Raw genomic sequence first — 18,877 nt, 5'->3', positions numbered from 1 at the left:
TTCTCGTACTGTTCTCTGATTCTAGAAACCTGCTCACCTTCAATTCAATCTATCTAGATTTTCCTTTCCAACTCACATTCCAAGTGTTATCTGCTCCATAAAGCGTATTTTGATTTGCTCCAACTAGATTCATTTATTTAGCAGATATGACTCAGTGTGGCACCATGAAAAAGTAAATGAAACAGGGCAAGACTTTATAATGTGGTTGAGGGCTCATTGGATGAAGTTTTCCTTTACATTCTTTCTCATAACGACCTATTTGTACTTCCACACTTCCTAGAAACCCAGTTAGACAATTTGAAAATATGCAATAAATGGGATCTAACCTTATTTAAGACATTGGCAAACCAGCAGTTTCAGGTAACATTCAGTTACCTTCCCAGTCAAGCTGGGGCTGGCGACACCTGGTGGCAGGAATCTGTCAGCTTCACCATCCCTCTCAGTTGACTTCTAGTTCCCCAGCAAATGCCTGCCATCTTCTCTCTGGCCCTAGCCCTCCCTCCAAAATCCACCAATCCCAAGATTATAAGAACCTGCATCTCTAGGAGATGACAAATGTCAGTAGAGATGAGATCAAATGTCTCAAAAACACCTTTTTGCTCATTTTTAAGTTAGAGGAAGGGTTTGATTGTGGTGTATATATATAAGCCTGTGATATGGTTTACATCAGTTCCTGGCTAGAGCTGAGCATGATCAAGTAGGAAGCATCATGGTCTTACAACTCTGTGGAAGGAGGAGGGGTTCATAACAAATCATAAGGGTAATTTTGTTTGGACAGTAGCCATAAAAATGCTATTCCTCTGCAGTTCATGATAAATCAAAACTGATCAGCTTTCAAATGATACTTTATGCATCTACTACTTACACCCTGGCCTCTGTTTCCTAATCTATAATCTGAGTTGGAGTAGTAGGGACATAACCTTCAGAGAGTTGCTGTTTAGGGTAAAATGAGATTATTCTTGCCAGTAGCTTCGCACAGCTCCTCAGACAGGGACAGTGCAGTGAGTGTTAGCGATCTCGTTGATTCCATTTACTCACTCATGTGCACAGGAGTCAAAGTTCTGAAATGAAAGTCTCTATAGAGGGATAGTGAAGGGCAGGGTGAGTGGTGAACCAGCTTTGCCTCTGTATTGTTTCATGTCCTTTCTTACTTTCCTCCTCTGTTCTTGCGCTCACTGAGACTTTTTCCTTTATCCCGAATCATCCACCCCAACCTTTCCTACCCACTTGAAACTAATTAGCTGAGTTCATTGACTTGATTAGCCACCAGTCCCCAGAAATGTTACCCTCTCTTCATGGTCATCCTGTAAATACTTTTCAGCTACACTTACAATGAAAATTACTCACATATATGAAAATATGGGAAAGCCCTTGGTGGATGGGTTTCTTTGGAGTTAACAAAAATGTGGTTTTCACGTTTGAGTCTTCGGAACCTGGCATAACGTTTGGGTTCTCACTAAGGAATTGGCAAAACAAGGAGGCCTTGAAGAGCCCAGATAAGTGTTTACACTAGTGACAGTGCACCAACTCTCAGCTGCAGATAATTTAGGTGAACGGGGAATCCCCAGCTTCTCCGTGTTCCAAATTGGCATTGTCAGTAAATCCACAGGGTTTTTATCTGGGGCATCGCTTTGAGTTGCGTTCCCCAGAAAATACCAACATTCCACAGCATGGGGCGTATGTGCTGATGTTTTGCAGAGCTATCGGGGCCAACCCCCTCTACTGTGACTGTAACATGCAGTGGCTGTCCGACTGGGTCAAATCGGAATACAAAGAACCGGGCATCGCTCGCTGCGCTGGGCCAGGAGAAATGGCCGATAAGCTGTTACTCACCACTCCCTCCAAAAAGTTTACCTGTCAAGGTATGCCTTAGAATCATTTTTACCTCTGAATACAGTAGCTCTCTGAATTAATGTAAAATGAGAAATTAATTCTCATTTTAAGGCGAAGGTACAGCTCGAAAGTTCTAGTAGTTAATGATTGTTTCCACCCCGCTTGGGCAGGAGCTGAGAGGCACAGTGAGGAGCCTGGTTGTTCACATGCAGCTCAGAATAGTCATTTGGAGATGAGTAGTGGTGGGTGCTTGGTGGCAGGAGCTCTGTGGTAAGGACGCCGGGAATGGAGAGGGGTGTCTTTACTTCCTAAATATAAACCACAGGGTGAACCAGTGCTGCCTGACTGAAAAAAAAAATAAATATGTCAACAAATATATACAGATAAATAAAGTTGTGTGTTCATATTATTAAAAAAGTCTGAGAAAGTGGCGAGTACACAACTTCTGGAAATTCTTCCCGTGGCCTCTCACGAGTGACTTGTTTGGCTTTTGCTTGGGCCTTTTTGTCTCAGCCCCTCTGCAGGGCCGCCAGGGGCCTGTGGCTTCCTGACCCAGGTAAGGAGAAACAAGCCTCCAGGAGTGTCTGGGCCAAACGCTCCCGCCCTCGCTCCGGACTGTGGGTCTCCAGGTGGCTGTGCGTGTGTCCTGCCTGGTGTCGCCCCTCTCTTTCCCCCTGTTTTATGGGTTTGTGAACTCTAAATAGCATCTTCAGGACCAAGCTTGAATTTTTCTTCTTATAAGAGTAATGTAAGTCCAATATAGAAAATCTAAATGGGAAGCTATTAACAATAAGCATTGTGTTTCTGCCGGAACTGAACCATTAGACACAATACATGAGATAATCATTCTTAAACCTGTTTTGTTCATCATTCGACCGTTTCTGGCTGTATGTATAGATTTAGGTTCCTTACAAAAAATAGAATGGGAGGTTACTATTGTTCTTAATGTGTGGGTGTTTCGAAAGGGCCACTTGTTATCAGAGGGTAAAGAGAAATTCTTGAAAATTCTAAGTTAGAAACACATGTTCATGAAACAGGTTTTATGTGTAAAACTAAATCCTTATTGGTGTCGAGCACAGAGAAGCTTCCAGTAGGGCCTCACCTGCCATAGCTAACAAAGCTGGAGGAAAGGTGCTGGTAGATTTCCAGTGGACTGAGAGGTATGTGATTCTTTTAGAGTGGAAATCATTGTCGGTGGGGACCTAGACAAGGAGAAACTGGCATTAGAAACTCACTTGTTCCTGGGAACACTTGATTTAGAAAGATGATATGGGGAAATCAGGAGAAAGCAAGACAGTACAACTCCCCATACACGAGTTCATCCTCTGTTTTCAGAAATGCTGGTGCTTGTCAGCATATCTCCAGGTTTAGAGCTCCTTGGTGACACATCTTGTAAAAAGTGACTCTATGAAAACACAAATCTGAATAAAGCTGCAAACTTCCATTCCATTTTTAGAGAATTATAGGTTCCCTTTGTTTGTTAAATGTTCTCAGTAACCTAGTGCATCTGTACATACATGCGCCCATAGAGGTCTACTTAATTCAACATTATTGAGCCAATTTGACCTTTATTTTATTTTTTCTAATTTAATGACTGTAGTGTCTTGTGTACTTTCATTTTAGCATGAATGAAAATGTACTTGAGAGACAGTTCATCCAGATCAGCGCTTTCTGGTGGACTCTTCTGCATTGCCCCCAGGCCCATGTGCTGTTGACCTCTGCTTGTGTGGCTAACACAACTGAGGAGTTGCACTTTTAGTTTTGTTGAATTGTAGTATCAACTTGAATAGCCTCACTATCTTTGCGGTTGCGACAAGAGGAAGAAGTCACGTCAGAGGTGGCTGTGAAAGTTCGACTCTGGCTAGTGGGCCAGAGCCTACTGTGTAGACTAGCAGACAGGTGTAAGGACAGTGCTGAAGGTGGGTGGGCCTGGAGCAGAAGCTATTCCCTGCTATCAGGGAACAGTTGAGCTGAGACTTGCTAATTTGACAGATGATGTGAAGCCCTCGGTCTCTGGCTCCACTGTAGCAGGTTAGAGTATTTGCTGAGTCATCCAATCAACATGTATTTCAAGGTGTGCTCTAAACCAGCTAGCAAGCAGCAGGGGGGTAGGCTAGTGAGCTAGCAGTGTAGACATTCAGAATAAAGCAAGCGCAGTACCAGTACATTTAGCAGACGTCAGGATGTGTACGGTATTCTCATGCCTTCACAGCAGAGTGCTAGCAAGCACTGACTTTCATAACGCCCTTTGTCAGCATCTGCACCTGTGTTACTGTGGGCCAAAATACTGTGAGATCCCATGATCTTATTTGAGTCTTCTCATTCAAGATTTATGACAATTCAGCCTGAATCTCTGCCACTACTGCTGCCAATAATAGCAATAAAATAACAATATCAAACTTGTGCCATGGGGTTTGCATGATGAAACTTTCTTGTCAATTTTTTTCTTTTTTAATCTTTGCCTATTACTCTAGTATGGGCGATTGTTTCCCCATTTGAAAGATGAAAACGGGATCGCTTAGGGAGAATTTAAATCCTGACTCTGACGCCAGAGCATACCTTATAATTTTCAATAAAAATATTTCAAGACAACTTATCAATATAAATAAGATTACCACTCTGTTATTGAAATAAACCTAGACAATTTGGTGAGTAAGGTGTTTTTAGCTTACACACTTTATGAGCTTGAAAGCAAAAAAATGATGCTTCTTGCAATATTTTATAACTCGAGGGTTTTTTATATTTTAATTTTAGTCCCAAAGTTACGCCAGTTTAAGGTTTAATTTTATTCATGAAAATCATGTAATACATACTCCTAATATTAAGGTTTGTAAATATGAGATTTCTAATTACAGCAGGAAGATAAATATTTCTTTGAAGACATGTTTACATAGCTATATTTAAATATAATTTAAATGTTTCTTTGCTAGGAAAGGCTTGCTATTACTTTGAGTAATTAATTCTTTCAGTAGTTTTTAGCCTACATTTTTCAGAGTATTTCCTTTATGGTCTCAGCTCATAGTTTCAGTGTGAAACAGAGATAAATGAACTGGGTGAACTAGAGTATCAAGGGCATAGTCAGCTAATGCCTAGGTCTGAGCATTCTTGAATGAAAAGTCGGTGGTCCTGACTTGATGTTATAGCCCAAATGCCCTAGCCCCATCTTCCAAACTTCAGGTAAAATTAGAGAGATCAAACCATCATCCATAAGACAGAGGTTGGTGTCCAGTCATAGTTTAGATTGAGTCAGTCAGGTTGGAATGCACAATACTCTTCATTTTGATTACTACTCTTACTGTTCTTCTGCATCGGATGGAAATGAATGATATATCCTTTCACTCAACAATATAGAGCTCCTGTTATGCATCAGTCATTGCACCGATGTGTTAATACAATAGCAGTGGACATAGAGCAGTTCCTGCCCTCATGAATTCATGTGCTAACACATACAGTGATGCTGAGACAATATGGCGGTCAACTGATTGATGTATGCCCAGAATCCCAACAATCTACATCTACACCAAAAAATTATGGGGTGTCAACCACTGCATCTATGAAGTTGTCAGGAGATTGAGTCAAATGTATGTGAGAGAAGAGCACAGAGGGAGAGAGAGACCAAATGGAACATGTGTGATAGCTTGAGTACAAATAAAAAATCTGGATGATGGTACCCAAATACTTCATTATTTGATGTGTAAAGGCCAACTGTAAGGTCAAGCAAACACAGAAATGATATATCCAAGATGGTCAACATTCCACTCCCATATGGTTGATATCGTTCCCTAATGTTATACTTTAGGATTTCTCTAGATTCTGAAATTCCTGGGGAAAAGTTCCCATCTCAGTGATAACACTGTAATATTGACACTTTTCCCGGCAATATTGTCATCTTTCTTAGTGGGGGTACGAGCACTTCTTGCCACGTTGATGTTTTTCTTATCTCTGTCTCAGAATTTTACGTTGATACTTCCCTTATTCATCAAATGAAAGTATGAAGGCAGTGAAATAATTTAAATTGAATTAGAAGAGAAAAAAATTAACTAATTAGATCCATTTTGAAGCATTCCTTATAATTTGATCAAATGCTTTGTGCATTTTCAGATTCAGTATCACCAGCACATTATTACAACTTTGAAAGAACCTTAGCTTTAGGGGGTTATGATGTAATCATTGTGCAATGTAATCATTGTCCAATCTGAAACTATTCAGATTGATATTTAACTACTTGCCAAAAGCACCTTCTTTTTTTTTTTTTTTTTTAAAAAAAGAGGGTGGGGAGGCTATTTTTCATTGTACTTTTTCAATCTTAAAAACAATGAGGAAACTTTTACCAGACTTTAATTTAATAGAGGATGAGAAAGAACAATTAGTTTTCTGCCCTTAAATAGTTTATGCCACTAATCTCTCTGATACAATAACTCCATAAATTAATTATTACTACTCTCCTTTTAACTGTGGCTCATGAAGTTAATTACTAGCCTAAAGTCACATTTGTATGTAGGAAATGGCCAAGGCTTGTGATCCCAAAGGTGTCCTATGCAGCCATTGCGCTTTGGTTTAACCCTTTGTAATGCAAATGCATAGGATGTTCATGTTAATGCCCATCAAATAGAGACAATCTCCACCCTCCACCAAAGCCACCTTGCCAATATCAGCAGACACTTTTTAGTTATCACTGTTTGTTCTGAGCTGATTTCTACCCCATGGTTTCAAATATTTAGCTGACTTTTCTTTTGAACTTCAGAGTCATATTTCCATTCACTTTGTGAATATTTCTGTCTTTCGACCTTGCGGAAGCGTAAAACACATATTCCAAAATGAGTATCCCAGTCAGGTGCATCCTCTTGTACAGCTGCATTTTGCAGTTGAGATATCTATATGTACACGTGTGTGTGCATATGCCACTCCTACTAAAGTTTGATTTTTCCCCAAAGACTTGTGCCTGGCATAAAGGAGACTGTCAATAAATATTTGTTAAATGAATGACTTACTGATAAAATCCTGTTAAAATATGCATTTTAAGTGATGCAGTACTGTGCTAGTAAGTGGAGCAGAGATATAATGGTTTAGTTCCTTATGTAAACATCAACTATTCCCTTCTTTTCTCCTGAAGTGCTGTTATTTTTGATGTGCCTCTGACTTGGTACAATGACAGTGCAAGAGGATTTTGTTATTAGAGTCATGTTTCGGAGGGATGCTAGAATGCACGCAGACTCTGGGATATAGTTAGAAATTTGTGTGGAGCTTTTAGTAATAAATCAAAGTGAGATACAATTCTCAGTGGGTGGCACTATTGGTGTCATGTGCATAGCTAGTGATTTGAGTCAAGTAAGCAAGTCTGCCTCTACAAGCTTTAATGGATTTGAGGTCCAGTGGTTCTTCCATTAAAGATGAAAGTACCTGACAAAGACAAATTGTTAACCAAACTTTTTGCTCATTTCCCTTTGAATTATTAAGCTAAACACACCTCCAATCCATAGCGCTAATGCTAGAAGGCTTTCTTACATCAAGACCAAATCTTAAATCAATCCAGTGAACCTCAACTGGCCTCCTTCCTTGCAGTGACATCTGTACCTCTAAAACTAGATGTCTTTTCTCCTCTATGGCACATATGTTATGAGGCCTAATGTGTCAGCAATAATTTAACATTACTTGGAGCCAGTTAACTTTTGGAAGGAGGAAAGATTGATGATCAGTGAAGTGTCAGCAAGCAGGCTGTAGCTCCTTACCAGCTCTTAAGACCCTATCACAAAGACTTCCTCTTCTTATTGTTGTACTGCTTCATCTGGTCATTTCATCCCAACTCTACAAATCAGAGCTGCAGTCTAGCAATTTCCCCAAATCCAGTAGTTTTGGTGTGGACAGGGGTTGCCCAGGGAACTTACGGTGAGTTAATAAATGCTTAACTTTGGCCAAACATGTAGAGGAAGGATTTCTTCTTCAAGTAAATCACTTTCTGTTTCCCCCCATTGCTTATCTTCCTTAGAAGTCTAGGAAAGAGTGCCAGAACATTCTGTGACTCCTATGCTTGTTCTCACAATGTTCCACGTTCACTAGCACCTCATTTAATGCTTAAAACCACTCACTGGGATGGCTATTCTTACTTTCCTTGCTCCATATTCAGTCTGTATTACTAACGAGGGTTGATGGATGTTGGTTTCTCTGTCCAAGATGAATGTGTTATGATGAGAGACTTTTCTAATTCTGTCCCTGGATATTTTCTTTTCACCCAAGTAATTAAGTGTGTAAAATTCAACAAGTGTTGGCTTCTAGAGTGCTATGTTAACTCTTCTGCCATTTAACATGACTTTATGTAGCATCTCCTTTTAACACTGATGTAATCTCCTTTTATAGAAAGAGATTAAAGATGTCATATATTTTTAATAAGAATTTTGCAAAAGAATATCTCTGAAAGTGCTTCTAGTGAAAAATGAATCATAAATTAAATGTAAAGAGAAGATAGAAGATAAGCTTAGAAGGAAGAATTATGGCTGGGATGATGAATGAGGAGAAAGAGTTTGGTACAAGGGAGATAGTTTCCAAAGTTGAAATATATAAATAAGCAGATTTACATAAACATGGGAAATGTAAAAATCACATTATAAGGTGCATTTGTAGTTAGATGGAATTACTCTCTAAATAGAATAAGTAAATGAATGAGATGTTAACACATTTGGGCATATCAGAAAATGCTATTTGGAATTTAAATAACTTTTGCAAACGTTTTTGAATTACCCTTGACTCAGAACTGGCATACTAGAAATTAATTATCATTGAAGAGCTGACTTGATAAAAGGAAAAACAAAAAGTTAAGTGTTTGTGAACATAACCAACATGAAGAACTTAGAACTCAGTTATTTGCTTTGTTCCCAATCCTGATGCCATCAAGACAGTCAGTGAGTTCAAGAACGTGCCAGCAGAGCCTTTGAACATGGAAAAGCTTGTGATTTTGATTCCTTCAGTTAAACTGAATACACTCAGGTAGCCATCTCCTTTTTAGGCAAAGAGGAAACACCAGGTACTGAAAACCCCTGAGCATATATAATTAGCTACACAAGAAAGCAAATCTGGCCCTGGAAAAAAATGGGAGAAGTCAGATATTCTTTATATTTATTATATTCTTTAATAAATATCCTCTGAGATCTTAATACTCAAAAAGATCTCAGTGGATATTTATTAAAGAAATCTCAATGATGTGCTCAACTGGACAGGGATGACTTTAGCCTGGCATTTTTGTTTCCTGGATATTAAATCCTTCAAAACATAACTAGCTTTTGTCCTATTCGAGACTCTGCTTTCTCACCTAAATAATCAACTGTAATTTATGAAAAATGTCACATTCCACAGAATAAACATAGCACCTGCCAACCCTGAGCGCCAGTGTTCAAACCACAAGCTTACAAGGTTGAAAGCACAGAAAACTAACGAAAAGACTGTTTCTGAACGTCTTGGGAGGCAGCCACATGGGTGTCTACAGCCTCAGCATCTGCCGAGGTCTGTTTTGCTGGCGTACACTCCTCCGGCTTCTCGTTTGTTCCAAGTCAGAGTCCTCTTTCTCCTAGCCTGGCCAAGGGACCATTATCAATTCAGTATTTCCTTCTCTGTTGCTGGTGCAAAGTGAGCAAACCAAAGCCATTTGCTGAGGGGTTTATGTTACTGGAAGTAACTGCCACCATTCTTTCTTCAGGGTGCTGAACAGATACATTTTTGTCCTTAATTGATACATAGGCTGGGAAAGAGGTGAGATATTAAATGAATATGTGGTTCACTTCAGTTTTTTTTTAAAGATTTATTTAATTGTTCATACAGAACCGGGGTACAGGCCAGAGGTGCAGGGACAGTGAGAGGATTCACCAGAGACAGAGTGGGGAGCATAACAGGCAGAGCGATGAAGTACACTGCTGAGGGGAGCAGCAGGCAGGTCAGGAGAGGTCTGCCACGCCATGTGGTCATCTCCGAGGCAAGCGGAACTCATGCACAAGTGGCTTTAGCTTCTTAATGCTGTGCTTTAACCCGCTGTGCCACCAGGGAGGGCCTGCACTTCAGTTTTAATCCTAACAACTTTCTGACTGTAATTTGATAGAGAGGTGATGCTGATCATTCTGGTTACCAAGAATAAGTAAAGGTGACATTGCCTAGACCCAGCCCGCAGTAACTAAGATGTCACTAGAGTCCAACGCCTTCCTGTTATCACAGTCAGCCTGATAGCCGTCATCCATTTTGAGTTGATTATAAAATAGGAATCTCTGTGCAGGAAATTCTAGAGGGTAAGGATGTTCATAGGAAAACTAAACAATAGAGAACACTGTCACCTTTGAATTTACTTCCAAACCACAACATGAAATTGCTGGTATTTTTCAGAATCAGAGAGCACTTGGATTTGAGGACTCTCTCTGGATCCCAGTTTCACTCACATTCTCTTTCATACTTGAATTTCTCTCAGTAGGGTAACAACTCACAAACTCTGATCTTCGAAAAAATGGTAGACTTTGGTTATCTGAGCAGTGTCACACCACCTTTTGGATAGTGTTACCTTAGAGGATTGGGGTATTGATGGTGTGTGTATGGTGGGTGGAGCCTGGGGATGTGGGGGGGGGGGAGGGCTTCTATCCAATCACCTCAAAAAACTGCTGAAATCATGTATGATGAAACAGACCTCTGGAATTATCACAGCCTGTTCCAATGAGAATATAAAGTTGCAGAGAGTTGGTGATAGCAGGAGCATAATGAATGCTTATGCTATATGTTAATGTTTATGCTAGAAACCATTTGCATTTTATGGAGAGGATGGTGCAGACAGCACAGCATTAGTCGTTCCTGCAGCAGTTTACTGAGTTCCCACAAGCCGAGCAGAAAAAAGATACCAGTGACAGATATTTTGTTGAGGACAGTCCAGTTTCCACGTTGGTGGCCATTTATGGAATAAATATGTTCCACCAAAGAAATATGATTGCAGCTGAAATTGCATCTGATCTAGACCTTTCATGGCTCATAGGATTTTCAGTGTATCCCCAAATGGATGAGGTTTCAAGTAAATATCTTTTCAGTGGTGTTTTCTTCTCAAAGAAGATACAGAAATCCCCCATCCTATGTCTCTGTTAAGGTGCTAGCAAGCCAAAAGGATTTGCAGAGAATGATGGTGGTAAAGTGTTAGTTTATCTCAATTTGCATAAAAGTGGCTCTGTGCTATATCTCCTACATAGAAACAGCACTGATGTCATGAAGGCAGATGCACACTGTTTTCAGTTGTATTGGTGACTTGCTACTTATTTATAAAATTTCACCAGCCATCCTCTAACACAAGTTCCTGTACATGTGTGCACACACACAAATACACACACAGAGTTGTCTCTGGAATTGATGGGCACTCCCTGAGGTTAAGGTGAGATAGTGACCTTAGAACATCCGCATCAGCTCACTGGTCAATGAGCAATGGACCCTTGATACTTACATGACTCAAATCACAAAACAGCCTCCTGATCTACCTGATGTGGTCTCACAGAACCACCCAGTCAGATGACCTGTTGCTTTCTTGAATATAATACAATGATGTTAATTCTGGTTTTGTCATGGGACCAAGCACATGGCTATATGACCAATAACTTGTATCCAAAATTTACTTTGATATGAAGTCATTGGAGTAATTTTAAGTGCACAAACATAGAAAGCATCCGTTTCTCATTTTTCAATTAATTTTTAGGTCCTGTGGATGTCAATATTCTAGCTAAATGCAACCCCTGTTTATCAAATCCATGTAAAAATGATGGCACCTGTAACAGTGATCCTGTGGATTTCTATCGCTGTACCTGTCCATATGGTTTCAAGGTCAGTAGAAGCTGTTGTGGAAACTACAGTCTGAAAACATGGCTGTCTTTGGTAATCCTTCATCATTCTGCTGCACTTTCTCTTTTGTGGACTGAGAACGGCTTATTCTCATTTGACCCCACTGGCCATTGCTTCTCCACAGGGACAAGACTGTGATGTCCCAATTCATGCGTGTATCAGTAACCCATGCAGACATGGAGGAACTTGCCACTTAAAAGAAGGAGACAAAGATGGATTCTGGTAGGTTCTTCCTCTATTATCTTCTGTGTCTGAAGTACTGGAGCATGAATAACTAAGCAAATACACATTTTTCTTTTCCATGAAAGGAGATTATTTTTAAAAGAATGCTAGGAATCTATTCAGGGGGACAATATGTATTATACCCAGTCGGAGACACTACAATATTAAAAACGAATGGAGACATTATGGTATTCTTAGCTGAGGATGGCACACAAGCAAGAAATGTGAAAACATGCTCATGCATACCTTATATTAATCAAATCAGATTAGGTCAAGACAAAGTGGTGGCTCTATTATGCTAATTAATAGCCAACTAGTCCCTTACTGCAAGTTATATATTCATCTATTGTTCTGTGGATTGTTTTAATGACAGTATGTAATGATAAGATGCAGGTCCCACTGAAACAGAAAATTAATGATTCATTTCCAAGCCACGATCTGAGTAGAAAAACATGCTGTGAACATTTTTAATCTGAAGTTATTTAATCATACTGAACAATTACTTCAGATGTACTTCATAATTCATGAAGCACATCTTTTAATGACACTAATAATTTCTCATAAGAATGCTAGATCTACCACTAAAACGGGTTAGAAATATCACTTATTATAATAAATGCACCTCATTGCTGCATTCCTTTATGAAATTGTCTCCTTCAATAAGACTTTACTCAAAGATCAAGCTGACAGCTGTAGGTAGTCAATGACCAGTGCTTTCTGCTAGTGAAAAAACTGTTCTTGTTCAGATTTAAAGAGACTTTTCACCTCTTATAATTGCAGGAAAAACAACAATTTATTTTCCAATTTATTCTTGTATTTGAGACAGCAAGGGTAATAGTTGTCACAATTTTAAAAAGTAGAACCAGGTCTTCCTCTCTAATGAGCAAAAAAGCTTTAGTTGCAGAACACAAATTAAGATGAAGAGATTCCGTGCAGGAGGGGACGCTGCCTGTGTGTTTACACCTGCATACAAACTGGAGCTATTGACTTAAAGACCGTGGGCCACTTGCCGGTCTGCCATTCTCATATTGTTTCTGATTCAGGGATATACTTCTATTATCACCTCTAAATGCATCAATAAGACCAGTTTCTGTGTAGTTAAATGCTCTGTAGCTAATGAGGATATTTAACTTTTTTTCTGGATGTAGACAATATGATTTTAAGATGCAGCAGATGATTTCTGCCTTTTCTTCTGATGTTTAGGTGTATTTGTGCTGATGGATTTGAAGGAGAAAATTGTGAAGTCAACGTTGATGACTGTGAAGATAATGACTGTGAAAATAACGCTACATGTGTCGATGGAATTAATAACTACACGTGCCTTTGCCCACCTGAGTACACAGGTAGGGGATAAGAAAGGGCATGCCTTTGATGAGCATGTCCTTATGAAAGCATCATTGACTCCATGTGTTGCATTATTCTGGTAGATGTTTTGGAAACTAGATGTTATGTAAACAGCAAAGATACTGCAGTCAAACAGAAAACCTGGCAAGCTCAGGTAAAACATGGGCATTTATCATAAAGTCTTGCTTTCTAGCACAAAAGAAGCCATTCTAAAGTTTTCAGTCCCACCATCAAATGTGGTTTTCACGCAAAGCATTTTCCCTATGCTAGCCAACTCACCATGCTAATGAAAAAGGGCCATTTCTTTACATAGTCAAAACATAATTAAGAACTTGAGGTCAGTTCTTTACTAGTGGTTGTTTTCCTCTAGTAACTCCTGTCCCTCAAAATAAAATAGTCAGCAAGGTATTGAGCACTTTGGATATTCTTAGGAGACCATTACTTTCTTCTGACATTTTGTCAGAAAACAATGGGGTGATAAATTTCCTTAAGGCCATCCAAACTGTTAAACTTATTCCAGGGGTCAACCAATTTGCTGTAAAGTCAACATCGAGTTTATGACTTGCCTATCATGTCAGCATATATATTTTGATTGATTTTTGTGACTAAGAAACTTCAGTTAACAATCCTGTTTTTTTAATAAGTCACTTGGTTTTAAAGGTGATAGGGAAAAGGAAAAGGTATGAATTTTATTTATAAGGAGTAAATGAAGCAGTCTATTCCATCACTTTATTAAAATTACTGGGGTTTTCATTACTGATTTTGCTGGGGGTTTTCATTACTGATAGTAACAGTCACACCATTTAATACATAGTTAAGAGCATTAGGGGTGACAAGATGTAACTGACTGAAACTAACATCTCTGAACATGAAAGGTGAAGCCACATCTGTATGATGAACTTTTTCAGGAATAAGTTAGAAGAGTGTTGAAATTCAAGATTTGGGGAGTGCTCACATCTCACACTGAGATTCAAAGTGACCAGAAAACAGCTTATAAGCAGAGGCAACACCAAAGCAGGGCGCTGAACGTGGAGGTTAGTGAGGGTGGAAGGTCAGCGCAAACTGGACACTCCTACATTTAAAACTTTTTCTTTGCTAACCTGGTAAGCATAGAAGGCAGGGAGAGAGATCCCTGAGTCCTGAAGACCCTTTGGGTGTGACTGGTCACTGCTACTCCTGAAGAGCTTGGCATAATCAGGGCCACTAGGGAGAGGCCAGACCCCATCTACCGCTGACAGCCACAGCCCATCCATCGATGGGCTAATGCTAAATAGCACTTTGGGGTTCTGTTGGATTTGTGGAACTGCCTTTTCTTTCTTTCTTTTTTAAGATTCATTTTATTTTTTTAAAGATGTATTTGTTTATGCTTACAGAACTGGGATATAGGCCAGAGGTGTGGTGGGTGAGAGGATTCCCCAGAGACATAGTGGAGAGCAGAACAGGCAGATTGACGAAGTACACTGCTGAGGGGAGTGGTGGGCGGGTCAGGAGAGGTCTGCCGCGCCATGTGGGTCAGCTCCCTGGTGGAGGATCGAACTTGAGCTGCAGTGCCTTTGGAGAGCTTCATAATGCGGTGCTTTAACCCATTGTGCCACCAGGGAGAGCCCTTAAGGTTTATTTTTATTTATGCATATAGAACTGGGGTACAGGCCAGAGGTGCAGGGGGTGAGCGGAGTGGGGAGCAAAACAGGCAGATTGACTGAACTACATTGCAGAGGGGAGCAGCGGGTGGGTCGGGGGAGGTCTGCCAAGCCAAGTGGGTCACCTCTCTGGCCAGGAATCAAACTCATGCTGAAATGGCTGTGATAGCTTCATAGTGCTGCGCTTTAACCTGTTGCACCACCAGGGAGGGCTCTGGACCTGCCTTTTTCATGATATTATTGTTTAGACCATTGAAGCACCTGATGTCGTAGGAAGTAATAGCAGGCTGAATCTCCAGTAGATGCTGGGCCATATTCCTGAGTAGTCACATATACATGAAGCCTGGACTCTTTGTTTGGGTAGAATTTGAATGCTCTTGATATTTTACCCTAAAGGCTAGCAAGTGTGTTCCCCTTGAATCCCTTCTAAAGTGGCTGTGGAAAGTTTAAGAGTTACCTGACTTTGACCTTCACTCCAGGGTGGCTGAATCATACCTCAGATACTGCCATCATCCTGCAAGCATAGATTCTGGGCCCTATTAACTCTCCTGAGAATCTGAGATTTATTGGGTGGCTAAAGTAGACTTGTTCCCAAACCCCAGTGTTTGCACTCAAATCTGTCATCTTTCCCCTTCTTTAGGATAGAATAGTCCTTTCCTGTCATTGTACTCGTCATTGAAGAAAGGCTTTCACTCATGTAATTTTGGAGCCCTCTGTAAGTCATGTACTTTAAGGAGGACACACCAGCCCCAAGCTGTTCAAGCACACTGTGGTTAGCCAGTGCCTTCTAAGCACGGAAGCCAGGACCCCATGTGGTATTGACCCGGAATTGATTTACGGATAAAAACCTGGGCTTTCCGGCACTGATGAGGGGCTCACCTGCCTTTGTGATGATGGTTTATATAAGATGGCAGACTCTTCTAAGTAGCTTTGGAGGGGGACTGCCTGCACCTGCTTTAGATCTGCTCTCCTAATTCATTTCTTTTGTGTCTGTGTCTGACCTTCTGACTGCATTTTCCAAGTCCCTCCCTCAACCTGATCCTCTCCAGCATGTTTTCTCCATCTTACATGATCTAGTGGAGTACATAGCTCTCGGAGCAGTGTTACAAAGACATATTTCCCTGTGTCAGATCTTTTGTTGAAAATCATAAAAGCAAAATGACTTTTTAGCAAGAGGTGACATCTATAAAAGCTACCTGCCACAGCTGTCTCTGAAGAGCCTTGAGGTTCACAGCATATCCTCAGACTTCTAGAGTTGTTTTAATCCTTGCTGTTGGAAATAGCAATTTGCCTTCATTCAGGCAAAGGATAAATAAAAACTACTGAACATATAGAAAGCTCATAGCATCAGAAACATGAAGACACCACAACTATAACTTCGGTCTGATTATTGTGGGCAGTAAAATACTTTGACAGTTTCACAATAGAGCAGATATCAGAATGAGCAGGTTTCTGCCTTGCCCTCACTGAAGTGAGCTCACTTCGAAATCTCAACTATCGAGCTCCATCGGTAGATTCTAAAACCAGTGACACATAAATCACCTTCAATTATAAGAAGATATTAAGTGGATTCTACAAAGTTACATTGCCTACTTCACCCAAGTAGCTAGGGAAGAACTTTCTTATAATGTGGTCATATTGTTTTGGATTTAAGGTTGGGATCTGATAAATGAGCATGAGATTTGGAACAGAAACACTGTCATGCTGAGGGAATATAACAATAATGTTGTCATTGTTTAAAAATCATTTGAGTCATAAGTTGCTTTTCAGTTTGAAATTTGTTTTACTCTGTACCCAAAGGCAGACAGTGAAAAAATGAAACTTGCTTAGAGGTAGCAAGTAAACCTTTGTGGGAAAATCGTGTACATCATTATGGGGAAAGATTTTAGATGGGACATCAGAACATAATATTGATGGAGAAAATTCAGAGATCTGCAAGAAATTTGAGAGGGAAAACATGATGTGATGGGCAAGCTATAAAACACAACAAGAAATTTTCCAAGCAAAATGGACCACCATTGGGAGTGTGTTCAAGTTTATTAGGTAAGCCTCTGTGACCACAATATCATGATGTATAGCTATTGACTTACTCAAAGACTAAACTCTGCTTTTTTCCTGCTCCAGGGATTAATAACATAAGTTTAATGGACTTTGTTGCTTTTCTGTTTTCTAACCATTGCTTTGTCAAATACTCATCCTATAATAAGTACTTTTTTGTGTGTGCTTAAGTCAATCCATCAGCTGTCCTTCAAGGTGTATATGACATATGACTTAGTTTCTAGTAGAGTTCCAACAAAATTAAGATTTGAAAATTTAATTCACTATGATTCTCAGTTAAAATCATTAGGCTAAGGATTGAGTAAGTAAGACTTCGGGTAGTTAAACAAATAATTGTAAAATCCACTCTAGGGCATTAAGTTTAGCTTGAGAGATTGTGGTTTGGGTTTAGGTTAGTTTCTTTGGTAATCGTTATTGTATCCTAAAGACAAGTCACTTGTTGGAGGTACATTTGCAGTGAGTTTCTTAAATTACACAAACTCAAAACCTATAAAAATGAAAATTGTTAAAGTGGCACCCTTTGACATTGAAAATCTCGACACCTCTTCTTAAGCTGCGGTGTGAATTTAGGTGTTGAATTGACAGATGTGTTTTCACACATTTCCTACAAGCCTAAGTCTGCTCTGTCAAGATTATGTTGCTCCGTTAACCCTATTCTCACGGGGCCACTTTCGAAAGTGTTACAAAGCTGATCCCATTGTATACCATGGTGGCACCTAGTGGGACTGCATCAATACTGTAAATGAAAATTGCCAAACAAGTCGGTCCCGGTGTGGTTTAGATGTTATTTTGTGGAACATATTCAGACCAGTGTAATTTTTCCATTTTGTGTGCCATTATCTCTTTGTTTTCCAAATCCCTGATGGAAACACGCAGACTGTTAAGCGCACACCTTAAAACAGCAAAACTGCCCCTTATTTGTCGCCTGGTTTAGAGCAGGTCTCTAGCTCCCTGGGATGGCCTCACTTTTGCTTCACCTTTTCCATGTCTGTGCGTCTGGCCCCGCTGTAGGTAAGAAACCCAAGCCTGCTTCAGTTTGCTCTCTCTGGCTTCTGTGTGTCAATGCTGCGCCCGGCTCCTTGTGTCCACTATTGTATTGCATTGTAAAACGTCTCTTGTCTCTTCTGTCTTTGTTGCTGCCAGCTGCTAATCTGAATGAGGTGGAAAAAGGTTAGTTCCCTTTTAAGTCTATTACGATTTTCATTTTAGTCTCCTGCTTTTTTTCGAAAGCTCCACAGAGTCTCTCTCTGTAAATGGTAAAAGGAATGTTGACCAAAATGTGCAGACTGTAATCAGTAGGTCCAGTCAGTCACCCAGCCCTTTGGCAGTGGGTGGTCCTTCCAAACACTATCAAAAGACAACTGAGATGCACTTGACGAATTTCTAGTTGAGTCTACAAGGAACTCTCTGAGTAGGAGAAAGGGGTGACTATGTGGAGGGACTCATACTTTCTATTTGCCTATGTCATTTTTACTTTTTGTAAAGGTATTATGAACGTGTATTCATTTCATAATAAAAAAAAAAGCATGTTGTTGAGTATAGAAAGTAGACTGTTGATAGACAAGTTTTCAGTGTGGGAATTTGATCTTTAGTAAATTGAAAGATGAATAACATAGGATGAGATTAACGTTTGTTAAAAATTCCTAGAGAATAGATACTACATAGCCCGAGAGATTGAACCACAAATTGGCATTGCCAACTCATTACAGGTGATGTTCATTATCAGGCAGTGCTTTAAAAATAGAAAAGGAACCACATCTAAACATTACTTAGGCATGACCTGCCTGGTTTCCGAATTCATCAGTGTCCCAGAAGGAAATCTGAGTGTGATTTGGGTGGCCCATCTACTGGGAAATTGTCATGGAACTTTCATGAAATTTGATCGTAAATACCCTTGATTATTAATAACATTGGATTTTAATCCATTCAGCATACCC

At 39.9% G+C, this 18,877-nt stretch overlaps 1 protein-coding gene across 5 annotated transcripts in view; it reads left to right on the top strand.

Moving 5' to 3' along the window:
• Window positions 1–18,877, top strand: part of SLIT2 (slit homolog 2 (Drosophila)) — a 289,330-nt gene that overhangs the window by 234,225 nt on the left and 36,228 nt on the right. For 3 of the 5 annotated variants that reach the window (XM_012724161.1, XM_012724159.1, XM_012724158.1), the window contains 5 exons: window positions 1,699–1,862; window positions 11,534–11,658; window positions 11,801–11,898; window positions 13,102–13,241; window positions 18,084–18,110. In XM_012724161.1, the coding sequence (XP_012579615.1) occupies window positions 1,699–1,862; window positions 11,534–11,658; window positions 11,801–11,898; window positions 13,102–13,241; window positions 18,084–18,110 (554 nt within the window). The remainder of the gene's footprint in view (window positions 1–1,698; window positions 1,863–11,533; window positions 11,659–11,800; window positions 11,899–13,101; window positions 13,242–18,083; window positions 18,111–18,877) is intronic. The other 2 variants (XM_004681383.2, XM_004681382.2) reach the window with 1 other exon arrangement.

Source organism: Condylura cristata, unplaced genomic scaffold (assembly GCF_000260355.1).
Source record: "Condylura cristata isolate star-nosed mole 26May11 unplaced genomic scaffold, ConCri1.0 scaffold00012, whole genome shotgun sequence".
Classification (NCBI taxonomy): Eukaryota; Metazoa; Chordata; class Mammalia; order Eulipotyphla; family Talpidae; genus Condylura; species Condylura cristata.
Note: the sequence above shows the minus strand (reverse complement) of the source record. Positions and strands in the feature narration are given on the sequence as shown.